We start from the raw sequence: 24,713 nt of genomic DNA, 5'->3' as shown, positions 1-24,713 counted from the left end.
ACAGGGCTGTGTCATTAGCTAACTCAGAGTCGACCAACTCCTCCTGACTACGAAGAGGCAACCTCAATCCTGAAATACCAGCAGTGGAGCGGAAAAAGATGCTCATGGCCTCTGCAACTATGATATATAATAAAGGGGCTAATGGGCAGCCCTGTCGTACTGAGCGAGAAATCTGAAACCGCTCTCCTCTATCATCGCAAGCAAGAACTCTACTGTGGGCATCACGATACATGCATGAAACTCCCTTTATCCATCTCTGAGAGAAGCCCATATGACTAAGAGTTCCCCCAAGAAAGTCTCAATCCACTCTATCATAGGCCTTCTCAGAATCCAAGAGCAGAATGGCTAAGGGCTGATTGCTCGCTTTAGCTGATTCGATGGCCTCCCAAAACGAGAAAATGTTATCAAAGATGCTGCTGCCATGTAAGAATCCATTCTGGTTATCATGAATAACATCCTGCAAAACTGGCTGCAGTCTGATGCTCACTGCCTAAGCAAGAATCTTATAGGTAGTCCCAAGTAAGGTGATAGGTCTCCACTGGCAATCAATTTCTTATCCCCGCTCTTAGGAATAAGATAAATAAGTCCCTCAGTGAGAGAAGAAGGCATAGAACCTGTGTCCCACATCTCCTGCAAAGCCGATGTTATCTCAGCCCCAATCTCATCCCAAAAAGTAGTGAGAAATACAGGGGAGAGGCCATCCTCCCCTGGACACTTACCATGAGGTAAGGCATGAAGAGCATGATTGAACTCCTGCATAGAAAAAGGGGCATCCAGAGCGGCACACATCTCCTCGGTGATCAAATGTGGCAATGCATTCCAAACCTTCCTCTGTGCCCTGTGTCGCAGATCAGAATGCGGCTCAGCACTAAGAAGCTGGCAATAGAAATCGGTGGCAATCTTTCTAACCATGAGAGGATCTGAGTGAAGAGTGCCATGTGAATCCTGCAACTGCCTGACACTATCTCTGGCATGAGATGGGCCGTGAGAAGCAAAGAAATGTTTGTTACATCTGCCACCCATCTGTGTCCAAAAGGATTCCTGGGCATGAAACGATACTCCGCGCGCTGCTCAAGAGAGTGATGAAGTTCTGCTCTAATAGTACATAAAGAATCTGCAACCCATTGAGCATGAGGATGTTTCTCGTGCTCTTTCTGCAAGGCAGCCAATCTAGGTCTAATAGCCCTTTCTAAGTCCAAGGCCTCTTGCCTCTTAGACAGGGCACGTGTGTGATAAAAGTCACTAATATCACAAAGAGCAGAGGCCAGGCTTTGAGAGGCCTGTAAGAAGTCATGAGATCTCCAAATATGAAGCATACGACGTGATAGTTCTGCATTTGAAAACAAATGATCAGGGATGCGTACATGGGGTGCTGATCCATGGCAATTCGGATCTCTTATACATAAAACCACGGGGCAATGATCCGATTTGGAGGTTCCTGTAGCAATCAAAGTATGTCCACCTCTGTCAAGCACCCAATCATCCACATAAATCTGTCTAACCGTGCATAGATACATCCTACATCTCCTCTTGTTAGACCATGAATAAAGAAGAGTGGATGGACTCCTCAAAATGTCATCCTCATGCCAACAATCTCTACCATGAATGGAGAGTATAAACCTCTCCCAAGACGCTCTTTCAAAAGGATGCACCAAGCCCTCATGTCCACCTCTTTTATCCGTTGGCATCTCAACCATGTTAAAATCCCCACCAATAATCCAATGGTCGGCAAGAGGCATCAATGTAGTGAGAGATTTCCAAAAGGCAATCCTCTCACCTCTATGGTTAGGAGCATAGAGGTTGAGAATACCAATGGGTGTAGTACACTGCATAAGAAGGATCCACTGCGCTCTCGCAAGCAAAATGACACCATGTCCAATGATGCAAGGCAAGATCAAAGCTGAAACAGAGATACAAACACCACCCTTGATACCAACAGCCGGTGACCTGTTGGGGTAAAGGCACTATGCCCACCCTTGTAGTGTGTACAAGCCCATAAGTTATAGTACATAGTACACTTAGTACTTTTAATGTACTAAGTGCACTATGTGTACTAGTGCAAATATACATGTGTGATAGGTGAGTCACACACTCACACATTGAGTTGACTTATCCCCACAACTCTCTCTCTCTCTCCTTCTTCTCTCTCTGTGTTTGTCTCTCACATGAAACCCTAACCCTAATTAATCTCCCATTCAATTGGTATCAAAGCCAACAGCAAGTGCCACCGCTTTCACCTCTGTAGCCTTCGCTTCACACACCTCCAGTGTAGGGCATCAAAATTGATGGCTGTAGATGCCGTATTTGTAGGCTCCCATTGCAAGAGAAGGAAGTGCAAGAAGCGAGGCAGGAAGTCCTCGTAGCTGAGCTCGTGCGCTTGCAGCAAGGCGTTGGTGGCCACAAGGCGTAAGGCAACGTGAGCAGTTGCAGCAAGGCGTTGGTGGCCACAAGGCGTAAGGCATCGTGAGCAGTTGCAGCAAGGCGTCAGACTTCTGGCCACAAGGCGTTGCAACGAACACCATAGGGCAGCAGCGCTCGCAGCAGGTGAGGCGCCCAGAGCTAAACGCCGCCAGCTGGCAGGTGATTTTCTCGAAGCGTAAACGTAGGCGACGACGAGCGGCAGTTCTCCGCAGCGTGCGCTTGCATAAACGCGTTGGGCGTTAGATGGCTGGTTACTAGGCGAAGGCGGCAAAGGCAGCAACGCGTTGGGCGGATAAGCGCATGCAGGCTGGCGGGCGGCGCTCACCTCGTCGCGTGTAGCGCTGGCCAAGGCGTAACAAAGAGCACCGCCTCAAACGCCTTCTAAAGTGTACAGAACTGATATTCATTGCTTATACACCAAGAAAGCTTTGGATGGCAGTCTATTGATCCTCATCTTGTATGTTGATGATATGTTGATTGCCGGGAAATCTCGTAAAGAGATGGATGCCTTGAAGAAGAGGCTGCATCAAACCTTTGATATGAAGGATTTGGGTGATGCAAATCACATTTTGGGTATGCGGATACTTCGAGACAGAAATTAGCATGTGTTGTATTTGTCTCAGAAGGAATACATTGGCAAAGTTTTGCAGAGGTTCAATATGGACGGGGGGAAGAAGACTAGTACTCCTTTGCCTCCATATGTGAAACTCAGTGCTATGGACAGCCCACAGTCAGATAGTGGCAGGGCTGATATGGCCAAGATTCCGTATGCTTCAGCTTGTGGCAGTCTCATGTATGCCATGGTTGCTACTAGGCCGGACATTGCATTTGCAGTGGGAGTGGTTTCTAGATACATGGCCAAACCTGGCAAGAAGCATTGGGAAGCAGTGAAAGGTGTCATGAGATACCTAAAGGGCACACAGGATATGTGCATTTGCTTTGGCAAACAGGATGCATTAGTGCATGGTTACACGGATTCGGATTATGCCGGTCATCCAGATAACCGGAAGTCTACTACCGGTTATGTGTTTACATTCACAGGAGGTGCTGTGTCATGGATATCCAGGATGCAGAAGTGCATTGCCTTATCTACTACAGAGGCCGAGTATATTGTAGCCACAGAGGCTTGCAAGGAGGCATTATGGCTCTCTCGGTTAGTGGTTGATTTGGGTTATATAGGGGATATTCCATTGTTGCATTGTGACAGTCAGAGTGCCATCCAGTTGGTAAAGAACCCTGTCTTTCATGCAAAGACGAAGCATGTGGATGTGAAGTATCACTTCATCAGAGAGGTGATAGAGAACAAGCAAATTCAGCTTGTTAAGATTCATACGGATGACAACCCGGCTGATCTGTTGACAAAGAGTTTGCCTCCGGAGCGGTTTGCTCATTGCAGACACTTGATGGGCATTGGATGAGGCCAGTTTTAGCCTTGATATGGCCTTGTATATTATCATGTACATGCTGATTTTTCTTTTCCTTCATTTAAGGGCACTTTGCCTTTAAGTGGGAGGTTGTTGGGGTAAAGGCACTATGCCCACCCTTGTAGTGTGTACAAGCCCATAAGTTATAGTACATAGTACACTTAGTACTTTTAATGTACTAAGTGCACTATGTGTACTAGTGCAAATATACATGTGTGATAGGGGAGTCACACACTCACACATTGAGTTGACTTATCCCCACAACTCTCTCTCTTCATGACGGCGCGAGACCTATGGGACTACACTCAAAGTTGCTACTTGGAATTGTAATGGATCTCTATGTCTTGATGTAGGGACTTTTGAGGATAGTTTCACTGGGAGGGACATCATCTTCTACTGTGAGACGCATCAGGCTCCTGGACAGTCCATGCCACATGTTAGTGGATACCGATGGGAGACAGCTTGTAGACAGGAGACTCGTTCAGAGCATAGAGGACGGGGCTCAGGAGGAGTGGCAGTATTTGTTTAGAGAGGAGCTACAGCCACTGATACATATAGTCTGCAGAGAAGAGCAGGCTAGGTACATGTGGGTTAGACTGAGGGCAGAGACGGGCAGATATCTCTACATTGCTATATGCTATTTTGCTCCTAGTACATCAGTGTATGCATCACCTAGCGGGCAGTCTCCCTTTTCTATTTTGGATGATGACATTTGGGAGTTCTCCAGGGATGGTGACATCATTCTCCTGGGGGACTTCAATGCCAGGACCGCCCATAACCAGACAGTATTTTATGATACCTCAGAGGAGATGTTGAGGGAGCTTGATGTTAGGGATATGGGCCTATCTAGACTCTCACAGGATGAGGAACATACAGTGTATGGGCGGTATTTGATAGACATGGGGACTGCACATGGATTGGCCATCCTGAATGGCCTACAGAGATTCCCGACATCGGGCGGTTTCACTTGCTTTCCACATAGGCATGGTGCTAGTACAGTGGACTATGTTATGGCTCAGCCCAGTCTCATTCCCTCTTTTCAGGATTTTATGGTAGGCACTAGGCCGGTTGGAATAGCAGTGGATCATGCTATCTTGTTCTTCACTCTTACATTTCAGTTCAGCACCGCTCCATTGGGACAGGTCTCCACACACACTCGTTATACCTTTACGAGGGAGACTGACACCGTGTACACGGATGAGATATACAGACGCTTATGTACCGAGGAGCCAGGACGGCCATTAGATGAGCTCACTCAGATATTGATAGATATGCTTCATGCTGCAGCATCAGAGGCATATCCCCATAGTCAGCCTACACGGAGACGATCTGGGAACATGCCCCAGAACAGTTGGTATGATGAGGAGTGCAGAGAGATGAGGATCAGATTACAGAGAGAGGTGCTCATGGGTGTTACCACTCACAGACAGTCATGGATTACCTTCCGGCACCTAGTGCGACGGAAGAAGAGGGCTTATCTTGCTCAGTTAGAGAGGGATTTGTATCAGTTATTTATGAGTCAAGACTCAGGTGAGGCATGGAGACTATTCCATGAGCATTCACCATCACCAGCCATTACCTCCACAGAGATTTGGGGTGAGTATGCAGCATCCCTGTACACAGCAACAGGACAGCCGCCCCTGCCAGACCCATCGGAGCCATGCCAGAGACATGTGCTTTCTTTACTGCTGAGATGGTAAGGAAAGCTATTGACAGGATGAGGACTGGGAGAGCATATGATCATTTCAGTACTCCCTAGATGCACCCTCCCTCTCTCTCACACGGGCAGAGATTACCAGACTTATCAGGCAGGACTTGATTCAGCTGGACACTAGGAGGACATGGATACAGCCGACACAGGAGCTTGGTACGAAGATGGCTTTCTATAGAGATCATCTTCTCCAGCTCACGCAGGATGGGTTTGTGATTAGACCCAGCTACATGGATACTCATCTTTCTCATGGGGTACGGTGTGCTATTGGTCAGATGCGCACATCCTCACACCAGCTAGAGATTGAGACTGGCAGATTTAGAGGAGTACCAGCTGAGGCCAGGATTTGTCAGCTATGCTAGATGGAGCTAGAGACAGAGTTACATTACATATGTCACTGTCCAGTATATTATGAGATACGAGGCCGTTTTCACTGCCTGTTCAGAGAGGGTTTCGGACCACTTTCTAGAGTCATGAGATACCAGGATCAGAGATGCCTCGGATTATACTTGCTGGAGCTTCGTAGACATAGAGAGGGTCTCTTGAGAGGGAGGGGATCAGAGAGGGAGATACACCTACAGAGGCAGATTACAGACTTCTTTTGACCAGAGATTGAGCAGTCAGGCCAGCAGGCATTGCAGCTAGCCCCAGAGTATAGCCGCACTATAGGTACACTGATTGATCGGGCTATAGAGCTGGGGCGGTCCAGGGGCCCCAAGATGAGAGGCCCATCTCGACACCGGCGGAGACTACAACAGAGGATCAGGACCATACTAGCACGGCATGGGAGACGTCCAGTCAGAGTACTCACCATGGAGGACATTGAGGATATCCGCCATCGACCGATGAGAGACTTCTTTGGATAGTGATGTGTATGATGCTTACCTTTGTTGCTGGAGTTTTCCTCCTAGATGTTATCCATTAGGAGCTCCTAGTACCGTACTTTTCCTCATAGTTATTTCAGTTTCAGTTAGTTGTTTTTAGCTTTTCTTACACAGACATTGTATCAGATCGACCAATTGTTGTAACCTTTTTGGTCTCATAGGTCATTTTGGCCTTCTGAAGACGTTAATATATCATTTCATTTCATTTCATTTCTCTCTCCTTCTTCTCTCTCTGTGTTTGTCTCTCACATGAAACCCTAACCCTAATTAATCTCCCATTCATGACCAAAAGGTGTGTCGTGAGAGAAGCTTGCCTGATCTCCCACACTGACTAGCATCCAGTTTATGCTCTTGCAAGAGCAATATATCCATAGGTCCACCTGTGACTGCACAATGAAGCTGGGTTTTTACAATTTGTTTCCGTCGACGCGGAAAAAAACCCCCAAGACCCTGAATGTTCCAAGAGACAATCCTCATAAAGACTTAGAGTAGGAACGACCAGATCTCGTGGTCGACGAAGGACGTCCTTTAGAGGTGGAAGTACGTCTCGCATAGGTAAGGGAGGGAAAATCTGACGATGTAAACCTTACCTCTCTGTCCCACTCCGGGGAAAAGCCAGGGCTAGTCCTCAGAACTAGAGAGGTACCATGACAATGCGAATGTGCAACATCATCCTCAAGGTGCAATCATCCTGTAACTGTAAAGCAGCATCCTCCTGTGAGGGATCCAGATCATGTGCTTGGAAGGCCTCATCCTCCAAAAAAGGATCAACATCCTGTGAGGCAAGAGCTGCATAGGGGTTAGGGTGCTCCACAGGGAGTGTGGGTGAAGGGGCAGGTACGGGGGTCCGAGGGTGCCTGCCATCCCGATTCCTAACCACAACCCAACGCTGTGTGGTCTGCTGTGGCAAAGGAGCAGCTCGAGTCTCGGCATCTGCAGAAGGCCTCTGATGGCCAGGATCACGCCGCCTCCTAGCATGGCCCCTCGATCTGGGACAATCTCTAGCAATGTGACCTTGTCGACGACAAATCCGACACTGGTCAGGTCTGCTTGCAATCTCCATCCTATGGCAGAAATGAGATCCGTCAGGTCTCTGAAGCATAACATGATCATCAGTAATCGATGGATCAGGAACAAGCACAAGGACCCGGGGTACACCATCAAGAGTGGCCGTAACGGCCGCGGAAGCTGAGGCGGGAGAGCTCGGGAGGATTGGTAGCTCTAGAACCTGGCCAAAGGATGCCCCTATGGAAGCTAAAAGCTTCCAATAGGACCGAGGAAGAGCAGGGAACCGTAGTGAGACTGGGGTAAGGCGCTGATCCTCCACCACTGGATCAAAGCCCACCTGGTACTGAAAGAAGAAAATCTTCCTAGGTACAAGAGGAAAGGGGCTGCTAGCCAAAGCCTGAGAAGTAGCTTCTGAAGAATGAAAGTCCACCTGGAAGAAGTCTCGACCAAGTAAACGAGTATCCTGAAAGTGCACAATCAGCTCCGAAGGGAGAGCTGCGAGAAGCCATTCACGGGCCTGTGAACGAGAAGGGTGGGAACCATAAACTTTGGCAACAAGGGTAGTCTGGATCTCAAGGTCAATGTCGTGCTGAAGAGAGGTGAGTTCGTCTTGTGAAAAATTGATGATTCTCCCGGCCAGTGGGGGTGATGAGAGATTGGCTGCGGCAGAAAGAGCCATAAGACCAATCAAGAAAAGTGGGCGGCCGACTTGAATCCAGATAAAATAGCTGCTGGGAAAACGGGAGCAGAGGAAGGGGGGAAAAGTCCGGGAGCAGCTGGGGAAGCAAGGGGAAAGGGGCAGCGGGGGCAGCAGAGGGGCAGGCGGGGACTGAATAAGGCAGGGGGCGGGCAGCAAAGGGGGAGGCGGGGCAGCAAAAGGGGCAGGCGAAAGCAGGCGGTGGGCAGCAGAGGGGCTAGCGGGGGTAGCTGAAGGGCAGGCGGGGACTGAGAGACTAGTGAAGGGCAGAAGTTGGGCAGGCGAAGGGGGGTGCGAAGGCAGCAGAAGGGCAGGTGAAGGCAGCAGAGGCAGGCGGGAGCGGCAAAGAAACAGGCGGAGGCAACAGAGGGCAGGCGGGGGCAGCAGCGCAGGTTCACGTCACTTCAGCACGTCGTCATATCATATCGTCACCCAACCCAAAATCTACTGTGCTTTTCTGGTGATCTCCAAATACTTGCATTTCGCTTATTGAGGGGCCTCCTGCCAGCTGTGCCAGCTTACAGGTGTGCAAGAACGAGAGATGTTTAAAATGATCTCCAGCTTGCCCTTTATAGGGGCTAGTCGGTTAGTAGGGTTGGCTGGTTGGCCAATTGTGCCAATTGTGTATGTCTATTATGCATGCAAACTAACGCTACATGCAAAATCATGCAGAAAATTCTAATGCACATGCATAAAGCTGAATGTGGATGTAAAAATGCAAAGCCTAGTTTGACTGCTAGCAACCCAAGAGATTTTGCACATCCTTGTGGGTTAGTCTACTTGCCTATTTACAAGGATTTTCTTAAAGATTACTAAAATGTGTGTAATGGTTTTATAGTTCTCATTTTCACCCTTTAATTAAGTAACATCGTTTTTTCAGGAATTATTCAGATGCCTTTGATGGCAAAGGTGAATTAAATGATCAGATTTCCCACAGCAGGTAACTATCATAATATTGCAGTGAGCTCTGTGGCATTTTGTCTCTATGCGATGGAAACTTTCTTCAGGAATCCAAGGTTTTTTTCCTGGGGAATAGGACTCCAAGGGTTTCTAGCTGTGATGTGTTTGTTCTTTGTTAATTACTTTGTTGCTTACAGGCATGAAATTAATCTGGCTGCATGGTTCGATCTAGTCTTTCCAAGAGGAGACCATGATGCTGTCACAGTGACAATGAATGACTACCTGCTTCTAAATCCCCATGAGTTCATTAGTGATACTATTATTGACTTCTACATCAAGTGAGCTCCTTCTCAATGCCCCTTCTGATTATGTTTCTCTTCTTAAACTCTATTAGCCTTAAATACTCCCTACTTTTTTTGTAAAATCTTGCAACATTTATGTATTTGTATGCTTATGATTGCTATATAATAGCGCTCTCATTTCTTTTTTTGGTTCCTTACATGTTACTAAAACTTTTGTTTTTACTGCTTCATAATCATAAGCCCAACATTATATTGCGTAGTTTCCTAGTAGAAAAGTTGTAGATACTTTTGGGCAGCATGTGAGAAGGCATCATAAGTAGTTTATATTGATGCCCAAGGAAGTCAATGATGCAGTTCTAAGCAGTTTAAGGACATCCCATATTTTTCCTCACATTTTTGGTATGGTCATGTATAGAGAACTGGTTTTCAAGGTCTCTGTAATAGGAATAACACTCTTATCACTCATTAATTTTTTTGCTTGTATGTAAGGGCTAGAGTCATGAAGAAAATCGGGCCAAAATTTGAATAAGATATTTCAGCTCTTGCAAAGTAGAAGAGAATCACAAACAAATTGGGAAGCTTAGCTTTGAGAGCAAATGGTAGTCTCCCCCCCGCAAACAACCCCCCCCCCCCCCCCCCCTCCCCCCCGCGGTCTCAATGGCGACGAGCAAATGGTACTTTTGTTTCTCTCAATGCATTGTTATACATGCACATGTACAATCACGCATACTTCTGCTTATAATCATGCTATTACAGTTTTCCTTTAAATGCAGGCACATTTGTTACAAACATGCATAATTGCATGAATACAAGAGTTCCTGTTTTTTGGGTAACTCAATGTTCTTTCAAGTCCCTTTTTTTTCTCTCATTCACGCATACGTATGGTGTATGTACTTATAGATAAGTACATACGTACAACATATGTACTTATCTATAATCCTGAGAGCAGTGGGTTTACTTTGGTCTCTTTGGACGTTAAACAAAGTTTATTCTTGGGCTTTGACGAGAATCTTTGCTCACTTAACTCTTTACTTCACTAGCCATCTGTTGGTACTTTCAGACAAAAGAGATTTCTCCTCCCCTTTTTGTTGCTAGATCTTGTTGCTCTGTCACTCATGTTGTGTTCATGTTGTCGTGCCATCTAACCTCCATCCGGTGTGAAACCAGGGTTCTAGGCATACCACTTCACAAACTGCCTTCTCTTCGTTACTTGGGCCTTACAAATATTAGCTATTAGATAATGTCTGTAGATTTTGCTAGATCTTGCTGCTCTGTCACCCATGGTGGGTGTTAGAATTTCTTGGTGCTCATGCTAGATCAACTATGTGGAGGAGAGAGACTCACAAAATACAAGAAAATATCTTGCTTATTAAGTTGCTTAAATACAACTAGGCTTCTTGCTCCATACAAAATGCCTTCTAGCTCTACCTTTAAATAGGTGAGCTAGTGGACCATAAGTCCATTCACACACACACCCTTCTCTTCCTCTTTTACATAACCTTAGTCTCTTAATACCCCCCCTCAATACCAACTATAAAAGAAAATTGGAATAGGTGGTATTGAACATAGGTTGCCTTTATAACATTAGGCGTACAAGGTTAGGAATATAGGTGTGGTTACATTGAGATTTAAAACAATTTCTCAGTGGAGTTAGAGGCTGATACAAAGTTAGCTTCTGACTCTTTGTTAGGACATTTAGAAGTGATATGTCCTGTTTGTTTACACTTGTTACATTTCATTTTGTTGGGATATTTGATCCAACAATTATTTGCCAAATGACCCACCTTTTTGCAATGGACACATCTTACTTTGATCACTTGATGTGACAAAGCTTGTTCGATATTCGATGAAGTTGTTGCATTTGAAGATTCAGCTCCTCCCTTGGCCTCTTTTCTTCATCAAGACAAGATTGAATGACTCCTTCAAGGGTGGGATTAGGTATGTTCTTTAGGGTGGTGACTAAGGTGGGGTACACCTTCTTGACTGCTTTTAGCAAAACAGCTAGCAAAACAGCCACTGCATCATCTTCATCCATTCTCGCATTCACTGATGCAAGTTGAGTCATAAGGCCCTTTAAGTGAGAGATGAAGGCTCCAATGCCGTCTCCCTCTTTGAGTTCCAAGCTGAAAAATTCAATTTTAAGTGAGATCTTGGAATTCTTACCACGAGCTCCATAGAGCTTATTAAGCTCATCCCATTTCTTCTTTGCGGTCGGAAGCTGGTCCACATGGTGGATGAGAGCCTCATCAAGATGAAACATGATGATGGCTTGTGCCCTCTCATCATCTTCAATATCTTCAGCCTTAGTTCGATCAATAGCCTTAGTGCCTGAGATGAATGGCCAAAAACCTTTGGACATCATCTTGTACTTGACAAGGATTTGCCAAGTGTGGGAGTCCTCTCCTGAGAACTTCTTAATTTGGATGTTGTCCTTTGACGTTGGGTATTGAAGGAGATTACTAGAGAGTAATGGACTGATTTATGAAGAGGAAAAAAACAGAAATTTTTGATATTTTAGCTTAAGTAGAAAGAGAAAGGCTTGTGAGAGTGCAACAACCCTTAATCAAGCCAAGGATGTTGTATAAAAAGGAGATTAAGATGGTTAAGCTTATGGTTTAGCACTTAGGGTTTGTGCCCAACCACTAATTCTGATGAGGAGAGCTTCATTAGTGTCAATAAACACTTTGTTTGGTGATTAAGATCAGCATTAGTGTTTAAAAACACGATTAGTGCTTATGAGCACATTTCTATTGTCTAATGACACTTGCATTGGTGATTAGATTCACCATTAGTGTTTAAGAACACTCTTAGTGTTTAAAAACACTTTGGAATGACTCCCCTTTGCTGGATTAGAAGCCTCATTAGTGTTAATCAACACTATTAGTGTTTATAAGCACACTTTGAAAAGCTTTGTGCACTTGAAGATGATGTTGATGATTGAGCTTGATGAGAACCTCATGGTGTATGGCCACCGCTTCAAACTAAAAAAAAAGGATCAGCAACAAGCCCTCACAAGAGCCTTTAGGTGATTAGAGCAAAGAGGAGAGGATTAGAGCAAGAAAAAACTTGATTTTGAAGCTTTAATGGTGAGCTTCAATGGCTACCAAAAGAGCAGCCTGGTCTTTTGACTGTAGCGCACGCATGGAGCAGCCATTGGGGCTGAGATTAGAGCTATAGATGCTTGAGGCTATGGGCTTCAAAAGCCCTCAACTCTCATAGCTTATAATCGCCTGCATACGGCGAATCGCTGTACGGCAGTGGGCAGAGCAGAAAACGGCACCGTGTTGAACCAGTCGAAATGCGGCGGCAGCGAGTGAAGAAAATCAGATGATTGACTGTACGACCCTGAGCGCCCGGGCCTCTTCTACATTTTCCCTGATAAGAACACGTTGAGATTTTGCCTCCACGAGATGCTGGAAGGCCTCCATTGGCAGGAGGTTCAGCTCCACAAAGGAAAAGATAAGAAAATTGACCTATTCTACACCACAAAAGTGACCTACTCTTGCCAAGCTCTAGATACCATGTTAGAATTTCGTGGTGCTCATGCTTGATCAACTATGTGGAGGAGAGAGACTCACAAAATACAAGAAAATATCTTGCTTATTAAGTTGCTCAAATACAACTAGGCTTCTTGCTCCATACAAAATGCCTTCTAGCTCCACCTTTCAATAGGTGAGCTAGTGGACCATAAGTCCATTCACACACACACACCCTTCTCTTCCCCTTTTACATAACCTTAGTCTCTTAATAGTGGGTTCATGTTGTCTTGCCATCTAACCTCCATCCGGTGTGAAACCAGGGTTCTAGGCATACCACTCCTCTAACTTCATTACTTGGGCTGTACAAACATTAGCTGTTAGATAATTGGTTTTATGTCAAACGGGAGGTAGCTGCAACTGAGGGGACTTACACATGTAGCTTATCCATAGGAAGTCTCTTGCGGCGTACAGAGAGATGGCCCAATCTCTTATCTCAATTGTCTTTATTCCAGGCTCTTTACGAAGAAAGCTTAATTGATATTAGCTATCTTTACACTTATACCAACAATGCAAGTTTCTTTATCTTCTGGCCGCCTGTGAACAGGCCATAGACAGTTGTCCACTGAGTTCCCTCGCGTGGAACAGGCTGTGAATAGAGGGCTGTTTTGGGACAGAGTTGGAGCTTGTTTGAGATCGTTTTGTGGCACTGCCTTGGCCTGGTTTTTGTGAAGAGGACTTTGATAGAGTCTCTTGCATGCTATGTGAAAAGCTGACCGGTATACTGTGGAAAATCTGGTACTGTCTGACCCTCACCTTGGATTCTTTGTAAAATCTTCTACACAATAAGAAAGTTCCTACGGGGTTCCTACGGTCAAGATTGCCTGGTAATGGTCATGGAGATTGCTTGGTAATGGCTTATTATGGGTGGTGAAGATCTGATGTAGTATGTAATCATACACCTATGTTGCCTTCTTGTTTACCCTACCCTATTTTTGCCAAGAGGAGAAAAGCTTTTGGGTGCCCTTTCCCCGCCAAGATTTTGCAGCCACTCTTAGGTATGCACACCTGGCGTGTGAACAGGTGGTAAGTATATTCATTTTTCCCTTTTTAAAAGGTGAAATCCATAAACTAGAGTAAACCTTAATGTTTATAAGCTAATGTGTTCACACACATTTAAAAGAAGGGTTGGACATTTCCTTTTGATGGAACCCATAGTATTAAATTAAATCTAAGGTTTTATAACCTTTGATAAGGTTTTTGCATGGAACATTTATTGAAAAGTCCCCACGTGGTGGATTGGTGGTTTCTTTTCTCTCCATCGCGTGCGGCCTACTCCCCATTGGCTGTATACGCCTGTGCCTGCTGTGGTGTACCTGTTGTCCACACCTGTACTTGCTGTCCACGCCTGTACCTGCTGTCCACGCCTGTACCAGCTTTGGTATACCTGCTGTCCACGGTTGCACCAGCCCTTGTGTACTTGCTGTCCATGCCTGTTGGCTGCTGAACCTGCAGTACCTGTTGTACTCGCCTGTACCAATCCCTGGTGTACCTACTGTACCTGCTGGCTGTCCCTGGACCTGCTGTACCTGCTGCAAGTACAGGTACTTGCATAGTACCTGGCTGGTTGTACTTGCACACTTGTGAAGTACCTAAAGTGCTTGATTGTACCTGCTACAAATAGTACCGGTTGTATCTGGATTGTACTCTCCGTATCAGGCGCTCTCATATTCTTTCTCATTTGAATAAATCTGAAATTTGCTAATTTAAATTCAGAAAATGCGCTTTAAGTTGTGTAGTGCAGGAGCATGGCATGTATATGTTGACCATGTTCAGGAAATTCTTCCTGGTGTGGTTAGTATATTCCCTTGTGTGGTGTTGTTAACCGCACTCTCAGAGCTTCTTAGAGCCAGTGAAGGTTAGACTCACCAGGGAATTTGGGAGCGCGAGGTCACATACAGTGGGGCCACTAGAATCAAAGACCCATGTCACTTTGGCTAGTGGAACACCTATCATTGCTCATGAAGCTCATGCAGAGAGAGCTGGCCCGTTGGATAAGGGGAAGAGAAAAAGAGAAGAACTTGTACCACATCCCAAGAAGCTCAAGGAGTTCAATGCACGGGACAAGTCTGTGAAATTTGATGCCTTTCATGGAGAGTATGATGCCTCTAAAGTGCTAGCATTTGTGGCACAGTTTGATATTGCTTTTAGTGATGACGACTTCGCTGAGAAGTCCAAAATTCGTCATGCAAGCATGTTCTTGAAGGGGATAGCTGCCCATTGGTGGATCACTGAAAAGACCACCAAAGATCCCATTTGCACTTGGAAAGAGTTTAAGGACAGATTTTATGCCCAATTCTTGCCTCCTAATGTGGAGCAAACTCTCACCCAAAAGTGGGATAGACTTAAGCAAGAAGATAATGAAAGTGTGTAGCAGTATGTCAATAAGTTTTGGAAAGTGTTGCTTGAGGTAACTATGCAAATCTCCAAGGATGAAAGAAAGAGGAAGTTTCGCTTCGGATTGCAACCAGCTTATCATTCGGGCATTGAATTGCACCCGAAACACACTTTGCAACAGCTTATAGCCTCTGCTCTTGCTACGGAGCAATTGGTGCTCAAAATTAAGCAAGATCAAGGGGGTTCTAAGGGCAAAGATAAGGCTATCCCAAACCTGCAAAAAGGTGGACAGCCACCTAAAAAGATCTTCCAAGAGGTCCAGAAGGGAGGTAAAGCTGAAAATACCATCTAAGGAACATGGGCCAAAGAAGAACAAATTTGGCTTGACCCCCGAGCAAAGGGAGCAATATGCCAAGGAGGGGAAATGCTTTTCTTGTGGCAGCAAAGAGCATATGTTTAGACAATGCCCTAACTGCAAATCAAAGCATGAGGACAAGCAAACCAAGGCAAATGTGCATGCAGTTCCCGATGTGCAGGGAAACACAAAGCATGACGGAAAAGAGAGGATGGTATGCAAAGCATGGGGTCAAATCAAGGATCAGCCAGCTCTATTTATGTTTGATGATTGTGCAACAGATAACTTCATCTCTATTCAGATGGTAGCCACCTTGGGTATTGAGGTTGAGGACATGGGGTCTCAAATTGAAGCAGAAGCTGTCTTTGTTGGTAAAGAGGTACAGGTTACCCCACTTATAGGGAAGTTGCGCATACATATCCAGGGTTACCTTGATCATAAGCATTTCTTGGTTGCACCACTTAATGGATTTGATGTATTGCTTGGCAAGCCATGGCATCACAGGCTTGAGTCTTGCAAAGAATACAAGACAAACAAGATTTTCTTTATGCATAGAGGCCGCATGCATGTTATTGATGCTGGAAAGGAAGGGGATTCTATCCCACTTGTATCTCACATCCAGATTAATAAAGCAATGAAAAAGAGTCTTTCTGCGTACTTGGTTTTTGTTCGTGATAGCATTGAACCAAGTCATCAAAATGTGGATGTTTTGACTTACGATAGGTTGAATTTTCTTCATGCATATAAAGATTGTTTTGCTGATGCATTGCCAGATGAACTATCTCCTCAAGGGCCCGAGGATCATCGCATAGATCTTGTGCCAGGCAGTTCTCCACCTAACAAATCCGCATACCGTGTGAGTGCCGCACAACAAGAAGAGATCATGAAGCAGGTTAATGAGCTTTTAGAGAAAGGTTTGTTTCAGCCAAGTTCCTCACCTTATTGCTCTCCCGTGCTTCTTGTTCAAAAGAAAGATGGATCATTCCGCATGTATGGATTATAGAGCTCTAAATAAGCTCACCATCAAGAATACATTTCCAGTCCCGCGTACTGATGACATTTTGGATAAGCTTGATGGCTCGGCTTGTTTGAAGAGTGGTTATCACCAGATACGAGTGGTGCCACAGGATATCCACAAAACTGCATTCAGGATAGCTTTTGGATTGAATGAATTTTTGGTGATGCCTTTTGGTCTCACCAATGTCCCAGCCACATTCAATCGCATGATGGATATGATATTCTGACCTTATAAAAAATTCACAAGTGTATTCTTTGATGACATCTTTGTTTTCTCCAAGAATGAGCAGGAGCATAGAACTCATTTGGCCACAGTGTTTGAAGAGTTGCGGAAGCATAAACTCTTCATTAATGCCAAGAAAAGTGAGTTCTCTTTCTTTCAGAGATACACTATTTGGGTCACATTGTATCCAAGGATGGTGTAAGAATGGATCCTGCCAAGATAGAAACCATTCGGAATTGGCCAGAGTTGCAAAATGTACATCAAGTACGTATTTTTTTGGGATTATGTTCATATTATAGACGTTTCATAAGGCATTTTGCTATGATAGCCACCCCTCTACATGATCTCACGAAGAAGAAAGCCACTTTTAAATGGACTCCAAAGGAGCAGGATGCCTTCTTGTAACTCAAGAATGCTATCATATGTGGACCTGTATTGATTGTTCCTGACTTGCAAAGGTCATTCATAGTGGAATGTGATGCTTGTGGCGATTGTATAGGGGCTGTCCTAAATCAAGAAGGTGATGCAGTTACATATGAGAGCCGTCGATTGCATGATGCCGAGCTTCATATGGATATCTATGAGAAAGAGCTCTTGGCTGTAATTCATGCCTTATGGAAACATTATCTTCTTGGAGCTGAATTTGTAGTCAAGACAGATCATCAAAGCTTGAGATACTTTCTATCTCAAACAAAGCTTTCGGAGAAGCAGATGAGAATGGCAAACTTTCTTTCCATGTTTTATTTTCAGATTCTACATACTCCGGGAAAGAAAAATGTGGTGGCAAATGCATTATCCAGGAGGCCTTATGTGGTTGCAGTTTCAGTGGCCTCTCATGGGGACTTATCTGCCATGCGAGATTTGTATCATTTGGATGCTGATTTTTGCCATATATGGACTGATTTGATGGCTGGTCACTCGCTTATACTGGTCATAGAGGCGTGCATGTCTTACTTGCTAAAAGGTGAAATTTGAGAGGCAAAAGTCTCCAGGTTTGCTTCAGCCATTGCCTATTCCCTCGTAGCCATGGGAAAGTATTACTATGGACTTTATTATGGACTTGCCTAGATCCCAGCATGGGAATGATGCTATTTGGACCATTGTGGACATGTTTAGCAAGCTAGTGCATTTCTTGCCCGTCAAGAAAACCATTAAAGTTGATCATATGGTGAAGCTTTTTCTTGCTAACATCTTCAAGCATCATGGTATGCCTAAGTCCATTGTTGGGGATAGAGATCCCAAGACTACGAGCCTCTTCTGGAGGGCTTTATTTGATAATATGGGCACTAAACTTGAGTTTTTATCAGCTTATCATCCCCAAACGGATGGCCAAAGTGAAGCTGCAAATTCAGCTGTGTTGGATTTGTTGAAGTGTTATGTGGCAGATCAAAAGACTGCATGGGAGAAGTATCTTCCACTTGTAGAGTTTGCCTACAACAACAAAGTTCATGCCTCCATGGAAAGGCTCCGTTTGAGATTATTTATGGCAGAGTGGTCCTTCCACCCATCCTTCGTACAAAGGATGAGATTTTTGCAGTTGATGAATATGTGTGTGGGGGATGCCGTGTGGACAAGAAGCCAGATGCAGGTTCTTTGCAGGCTTCAGGAGTTCTACTGTGACGGCTAAGTTCCCAGCCTTATATTGTAATCAAAGCTCTTATAATCAATTAAAGAAATACCGTAAGGGGCGCCACTGCGATTTGGGGCCAATCGGTGTCCGTGTACTGTTTGCAGGAGCACTCTAGCTCCCCCTGTTTGTTTTCTTTTCTAGGTCCTCAATGGTGTTGAAGTGTTTTATGTGCGAGTGTTTGTTCCACCGCCCTTTGCTCTCTGAAGGCCGGTTTACAACTGCAGATTCAGCAGCCAACAGGCATGGACAGCAAGTACACAAGGGCTCATACAGCCCTGGACAGCAGGTATACCAAAGCAGGTACAGGCGTGGACAGCAAGTACAGGCATGGACAGCAGGTATACCACAGCAGGTACAGGCGTGGACAGCAGGTACAAGCATATACAGCCAATGGGGAGTAGGCTGCAGGCGATGGAGAGAAAATAAACCATCAACCCACCACGTGGAGAATTTTCTATAAATGTTCCATGCAAAAGCCTTATCAAAGGTTATAAAACCTTAGATTTAATTTAATACTATGGGCACCATCAAAAGGAAATGTCCAGCTCTTCTTTTAAATGTGTGTGAACACATTAGCTTATAAACATTAAGGTTTACTCTAGTTTATGGATTTCACCTTTTAAAAAGGGGGAAAATGAATATACTTACCACCTGTTCACACGCCACACCACCAGGTCAGCAACAAACAGCATTCCAAGGTACACTGGGGGCGTCCCCGTCCAGTGTACTGGCACGGCATAACAGGCAGACACACGCAAACAAGTCATGCAAAAACAAATTTGTGCATGCAGGCATAAATGCATGTGCACAAATAGTGGACGAAATCTCCCTTTCATGAAACTTGTACAAGAGGTTCTTGTCGGGCACAAAACTGGCGCGACAAATATAAATAAATATGTCCTGGTCTTCCTATGGAGTGACAATCCCATAGGTAGGACACCATCCTGGCCATACACGGGTGGCACCAACACACTCCCGTCCATTCAGCACAAAGCAAATCACACACATGTGACACGAAACTGGTTCCCATCCATGTGACGCACCACTAGTCGCACACGGGTGGCACTGATCTAGCCCCCATCCAAGTGACACCACAAAACTGGCCCTTTTACATGGGACACTGGCCTGGCCCCATGTGAACATGGCATAAAACTGGCCGCTCTATGGAGTGAAATCCCACAGAAGTGGCTCCAGAAATAGAGATGGACCAAATGGTGACATCCCCCCGGGCTTCTAAACAGTTGACCTCAACTGAAAAGCCTCAAGATATGCCTGTAGAAGCTGAGGGTAGTCAGCAAAATAATCCTCATCTACCCACTTTGGTAAATAATTTTTAAATTTCACAAGGTATCTCCTGGAAAGCTTCCCATGTTGTGACTTTCTCTCCTTGTGAAATACAATCTGCTCTAGCTGAAGGATCTCCTCAAACTCATCAACTTCTGGTGGATCTTCTGTGACAAGCTCCTGTGGATCTGGCCCCACATACTTCCGCAAAAGACTCACATGAAAAGCATTGTGAATCTTCCAATAGCTGGGTAAAGCAAGCCTGAAGGACACTTCATTGATCTTGTCAATCACTTGGAAGGGTCCATAATATTGAGTAGAAAGCTTTGGATATGATCCCTCTCGTCCTTGCCACTTTCAAAGCCTAGCTATCTCAAATTTCAGCAATACCCAATCACCTTCCTTGACTTGCATGTCTCTCCTATGCTTGTCAGCAGCCCTTTTATGCTTATCTTGTCACCTTGCAATGGTTGTCCACACCTGAGCAAAGGCTACATCCAAGACAAGTCCAGCCATTGTTCACATCGAAAGACTCTCACACAATGAGTCTGCATACAGAAGCTTTCTCCCATGATCAAGGCTGCCACAACCATCCATAGCCTCTCACACTATGAACAGCATCACACCCTGACACATCGAGCGCTTCTGCATCACAACACAGATTCCCAAACTCTCTCTCAAAAGAGAACTCGTATCACAGCACAGCATACCATACAGTCGACACACGTGTACAAACCCTCTCTACCATCCAAGGGTACTATCCATCTCTGTCATGGATTCCCTGTCCCCTGTCCTATCAGTAGCAAGGCTGTACCAAACAGGTGTCCACTCCTGTACCTTCTGCCTGCATGTGACCTATCTCCTGGAGAAACCCAAAAACATGTCTCTTCGAGAAAACCTACGACTTGTTTCCACATGAAACCCTTAGGCCTGTTTCCCTTTGAAACTTCTGTCCTGTTTCCATACATCTAGTTACCTGTTCCCTCAAGAAACATCTGGCAACATAGAGATGTCCATATCTGAAGGTCCCAGTGTTCCTTTCTAGCAGGAAGAAAACAATATGCTCCATGAGCACGCAGCCATGCGAGCTTGCATCACTCCCATGCCAAGAAACATAACCAAACGACCTGTACTTGCAGCCCAAAACCCAAGTACATTGCTGAATCTGCAGCCAAGCAAAAACAGCCCATAAACTGTCCCAAAACAGTCCTGTACCAAAGCTTAGAGAAGCTGAAAGTTCCATCAGCTGAACGCCATCGACATGATGTCTATGTTCATGGAAAACCAGCTCCCTGTTCAGTCCAGTCCTCCGCTTTTGCACCAAGAAAAAGATAGAAAAGCGCCTGCAGCCATGCGCTTTTTCTCCTATCAAAAGGTGCCTTGAAAACTGCCCAAGCAACAAACAGTCCAGCCTCCTGTATGCTGCGCCTGAAATCCAGCCCACCTGTTAGCAAGGAAAAGAGAGAGAGAGCACGCCCAGCTCTGTGCGCATGCTGTCCTGCAGCCGCCTGCAAGAAACGCAGCCCTGCAGCCCCTGCCTGTATGCGCCTCTTTTTCAGAAAACTCCCCACGCACAGCAGCTTGTATGCGCCTGTTTTCTGTCCTGTCCGTACAGCTGCCCGTACAGACCTGCAAGCAATCCCCTGTGCGCAGCCAGCATACCGTCCAGTTCTACGCAGCCACCCCAAAAAGCACATGCGCCTCATCTAGGGATAGGCGCCTCTTTTGCCTGCTAGCCCTCCTTTTCCCCAAAAAGCACACGTGGCCCCAAATTAGAATATGGGCCACGTTTTTCTTTAATGAAGGGCTTAATAAATGATTACAAAGGTTTTTGAACCTTTTAAGCTAAAATCTTTTTGTGCCCCCTTTCACACATGGGGTTATCCACACATGGGCTTCCATCTTCACTCCCACCTGATGCCATTCACACTGTGCACATCTGCATCTTGTCCAGAGAAAAACACAGGGTCGTGACATACCCCCCTCTTGAAAAATGGCAAGCGTCCTCAATTGCTTTCAATGGCACAGTAAAGCATCTTATGAGCAAAGACACCCATATGGCAAAAACAATGGCCTTCCAATGCATCTGGATGATAGAACAATCATCCTGCACAATAAGCCACACTGTCCTCTTGCTTGTTCCTTCAGAACCTACAGCAAAAGTCTAAAACCAAATGGAAACAAGTTAACTGTGTTAGCCAAAAACAAAACCATGCGTCATTCTACATATGGCACACATATGCATGACACACACATGCATTCGCAAACAATATGCTCCTCAAAATGCTCTACCTACTCCAAAGTAACAGTCTAAGGGCTGCTCGCAAGCCTTACGCCCATGGGCATCCCGCAGGACCCACGACTGAAGGTAAAACATGAGCATATGCAAGCACTCAATGCATCCAAACACTACATCTACCAAGTACTTTCCCACATATGTTCTCATGGCCATCCCGCAGGAGTCACACCCATGAACATAATAAAGCACTTGATGTATCATACCAACATACATGCAGCACATGACACAATGCAGAGTATTTCCCAATGTATTCTCAATGGTACCAGGATCCAATGGCACCAGAATACAAAAATACCTCTACCTCAAAAAGTGTATGCATACATGCACAAACAGAGTTCGATCCATATTTCCATGAACCAAACCAACTCTAGGACTGCTCGCAAGACTTATGCCCTCCATAGAGTTATCCATAGTTGCAGTTATAGTTCCAGGTGCGCGCGACTGTGAACCATACTCAACCATCATCTCATGTGTCTAGAACACAATATCATAGAAGTCCCATAAGCAGATGTACTGTCAGCCTCAGTACCTTCGGGTGAATACAAAGATGTCACCAAGCGACTCCTAGATAACAAATGAGCCTGTCTGTAACAACAAGGGAGCGGAGGTGCTACCCCCCTCTTGAGCATCAGGCAATGCTCCAGATCCATGCTCTGCTGAACCTGAATGAGCCGTAACAAGAGTCGACTCCAACTCATAGGCATCAAGATAAAGCTGCAACTCCTGAGGTGAATCTGCTAAGTCACCCTCCTCCATCCACTTCGCATCCATCAGTGAACCTCCTCCATCCACTTCGTATCCATCAGTGAACAGCTCTTGAACTTCACAGGATAGCGATGGGAAACCTTACCCTGTACCTTTCTTTCCTTATGTGCCAGTATATGCCCAGGAATAAGAACCTCGTCAAGTTCCTCCACTTCCATCTGAGCCTCATCTGATACATCCTCAGGCACCCAAAACCCACTTGCACTCCACCCAAGTGATAAGCACAAGTCCTCGATGAAGCATAGTAGATCACCATTGCTAAATATAGAAGGAAACTGTCTTCTGAACCCATGAAGCCTCTATGAAGATACCACTGGTGACAAACTGTCGAAAGCCATAGCCTTCAACGCATCTCCTGCACCATAACACTTCAACTGCTTCTTGTTCCTGGCCGACTACTTCTTGTACTTGGTGTCTTTTCTCCTGAACTTCATCTTCTGCTCTTGCTCTTTACCTCATATAGGCAAAGACACAATCCTGCACTGTGTCCTGCACTTCCTTTTCACTTTCCTCATGTTGAAGCTTTTGATGTGACTCTCATGAGACAACCACGAGCTTGCCCCCTTAGGAAAGTTGGCGATTGTCCCGACCAAAGCAACCACGGACTCGCCTCCTTGAGACAGTCGACGATGTGTCCCGGCAAACGGAACCTTGTAAACCGGCCTTCAGAGAGCAAAGGGCGGTGGAACAAACACTCGCACATAAAACACTTCAACACCATTGAGGACCTAGAAAAGGAAAACAAACAGGGGGAGCTAGAGTGCTCCTGCAAACAGTACACGAACACCGATTGGCCCCAAATCGCAGTGGCGCCCCTTACGGTATTTCTTTAATTGATTATAAGAGCTTTGATTACAATATAAGGCTGGGAACTCAGCCGTCACAGTAGAACTCCTGAAGCCTGCAAAGAACCTGCATCTGGCTTCTTGTCCACACGGCATCCCCAAACAAGTCCAGCCATTGTTCACATCGAAAGACTCTCACACAATGAGTCTGCATACAGAAGCTTTCTCCCATGATCAAGGCTGCCACAACCATCCATAGCCTCTCACACTATGAACAGCATCACACCCTGACACATCGAGTGCTTCTGCATCACAACACAGATTCCCAAACTCTCTCAAAAGAGAACTCGTATCACAGCACAGCATACCATACAGTCGACACACGTGTACAAACCCTCTCTACCTTCCAAGGGTACTATCCATCTCTGTCCTGGATTCCCTGTCCCCTGTCCTATCAGTAGCAAGGCTGTACCAAACAGGTGTCCACTCCTGTACCTTCTGCCTGCATGTGACCTATCTCCTGGAGAAACCCAAAAAACTGTTTCCATACATCTAGTTACCTGTTCCCTCAAGAAACATCTGGCAACATAGAGATGTCCATATCTGAAGGTCCCACTGTTCCTTTCTAGCAGGAAGAAAACAATATGCTCCATGAGCACGCAGCCATGCGAGCTTGCATCACTCCCATGCCAAGAAACATAACCGAACGACCTGTACTTGCAGCCCAAAACCCAAGTACATTGTTGAATTTGCAGCCAAGCAAAAACAGCCCATAAACTGTCCCAAAACAGTCCTGTACCAAAGCTTAGAGAAGCTGAAAGTTCCATCAGTTGAACGCCATCGACATGATGTCTATGTTCATGGAAAACCAGCTCCCTGTTCAGTCCCGTCCTCCGCTTTTGCAAAAAGAAACAGATAGAAAAGCGCCTGCAGCCATGCGCTTTTTCTCCTATCAAAAGGTGCCTTGAAAACTGCCCAAGCAACAAACAGTCCAGCCTCCTGTATGCTGCGCCTGAAATCCAGCCCACCTGTTAGCAAGGAAAAGAGAGAGAGAGCACGCCCAGCTCTGTGCGCATGCTGTCCTGCAGCCGCCTGCAAGAAACGCAGCCCTGCAGCCCCTGCCTGTATGCGCCTC

At 45.6% G+C, this 24,713-nt stretch overlaps 1 protein-coding gene across 15 annotated transcripts in view; it reads left to right on the top strand.

Annotated features, from left to right (window-relative positions):
• Positions 1-24,713, top strand: part of LOC147616168 (putative ubiquitin-like-specific protease 2B) — a 165,781-nt gene that overhangs the window by 50,974 nt on the left and 90,094 nt on the right. For all 15 annotated transcript variants that reach the window (XM_086778803.1, XM_086778800.1, XM_086778810.1 and 12 more), the window contains 2 exons: positions 9,026-9,085; positions 9,243-9,383. In XM_086778803.1, coding sequence (XP_086634929.1) covers positions 9,026-9,085; positions 9,243-9,383 — 201 coding nt within the window. The remainder of the gene's footprint in view (positions 1-9,025; positions 9,086-9,242; positions 9,384-24,713) is intronic.

Source organism: Cibotium barometz, chromosome 39 (assembly GCF_041138505.1).
Source record: "Cibotium barometz isolate CiBa-2024 chromosome 39, ASM4113850v1, whole genome shotgun sequence".
NCBI lineage: Eukaryota > Viridiplantae > Streptophyta > Polypodiopsida > Cyatheales > Cibotiaceae > Cibotium > Cibotium barometz.
This window is presented reverse-complemented; position numbering and strand designations above follow the sequence as displayed.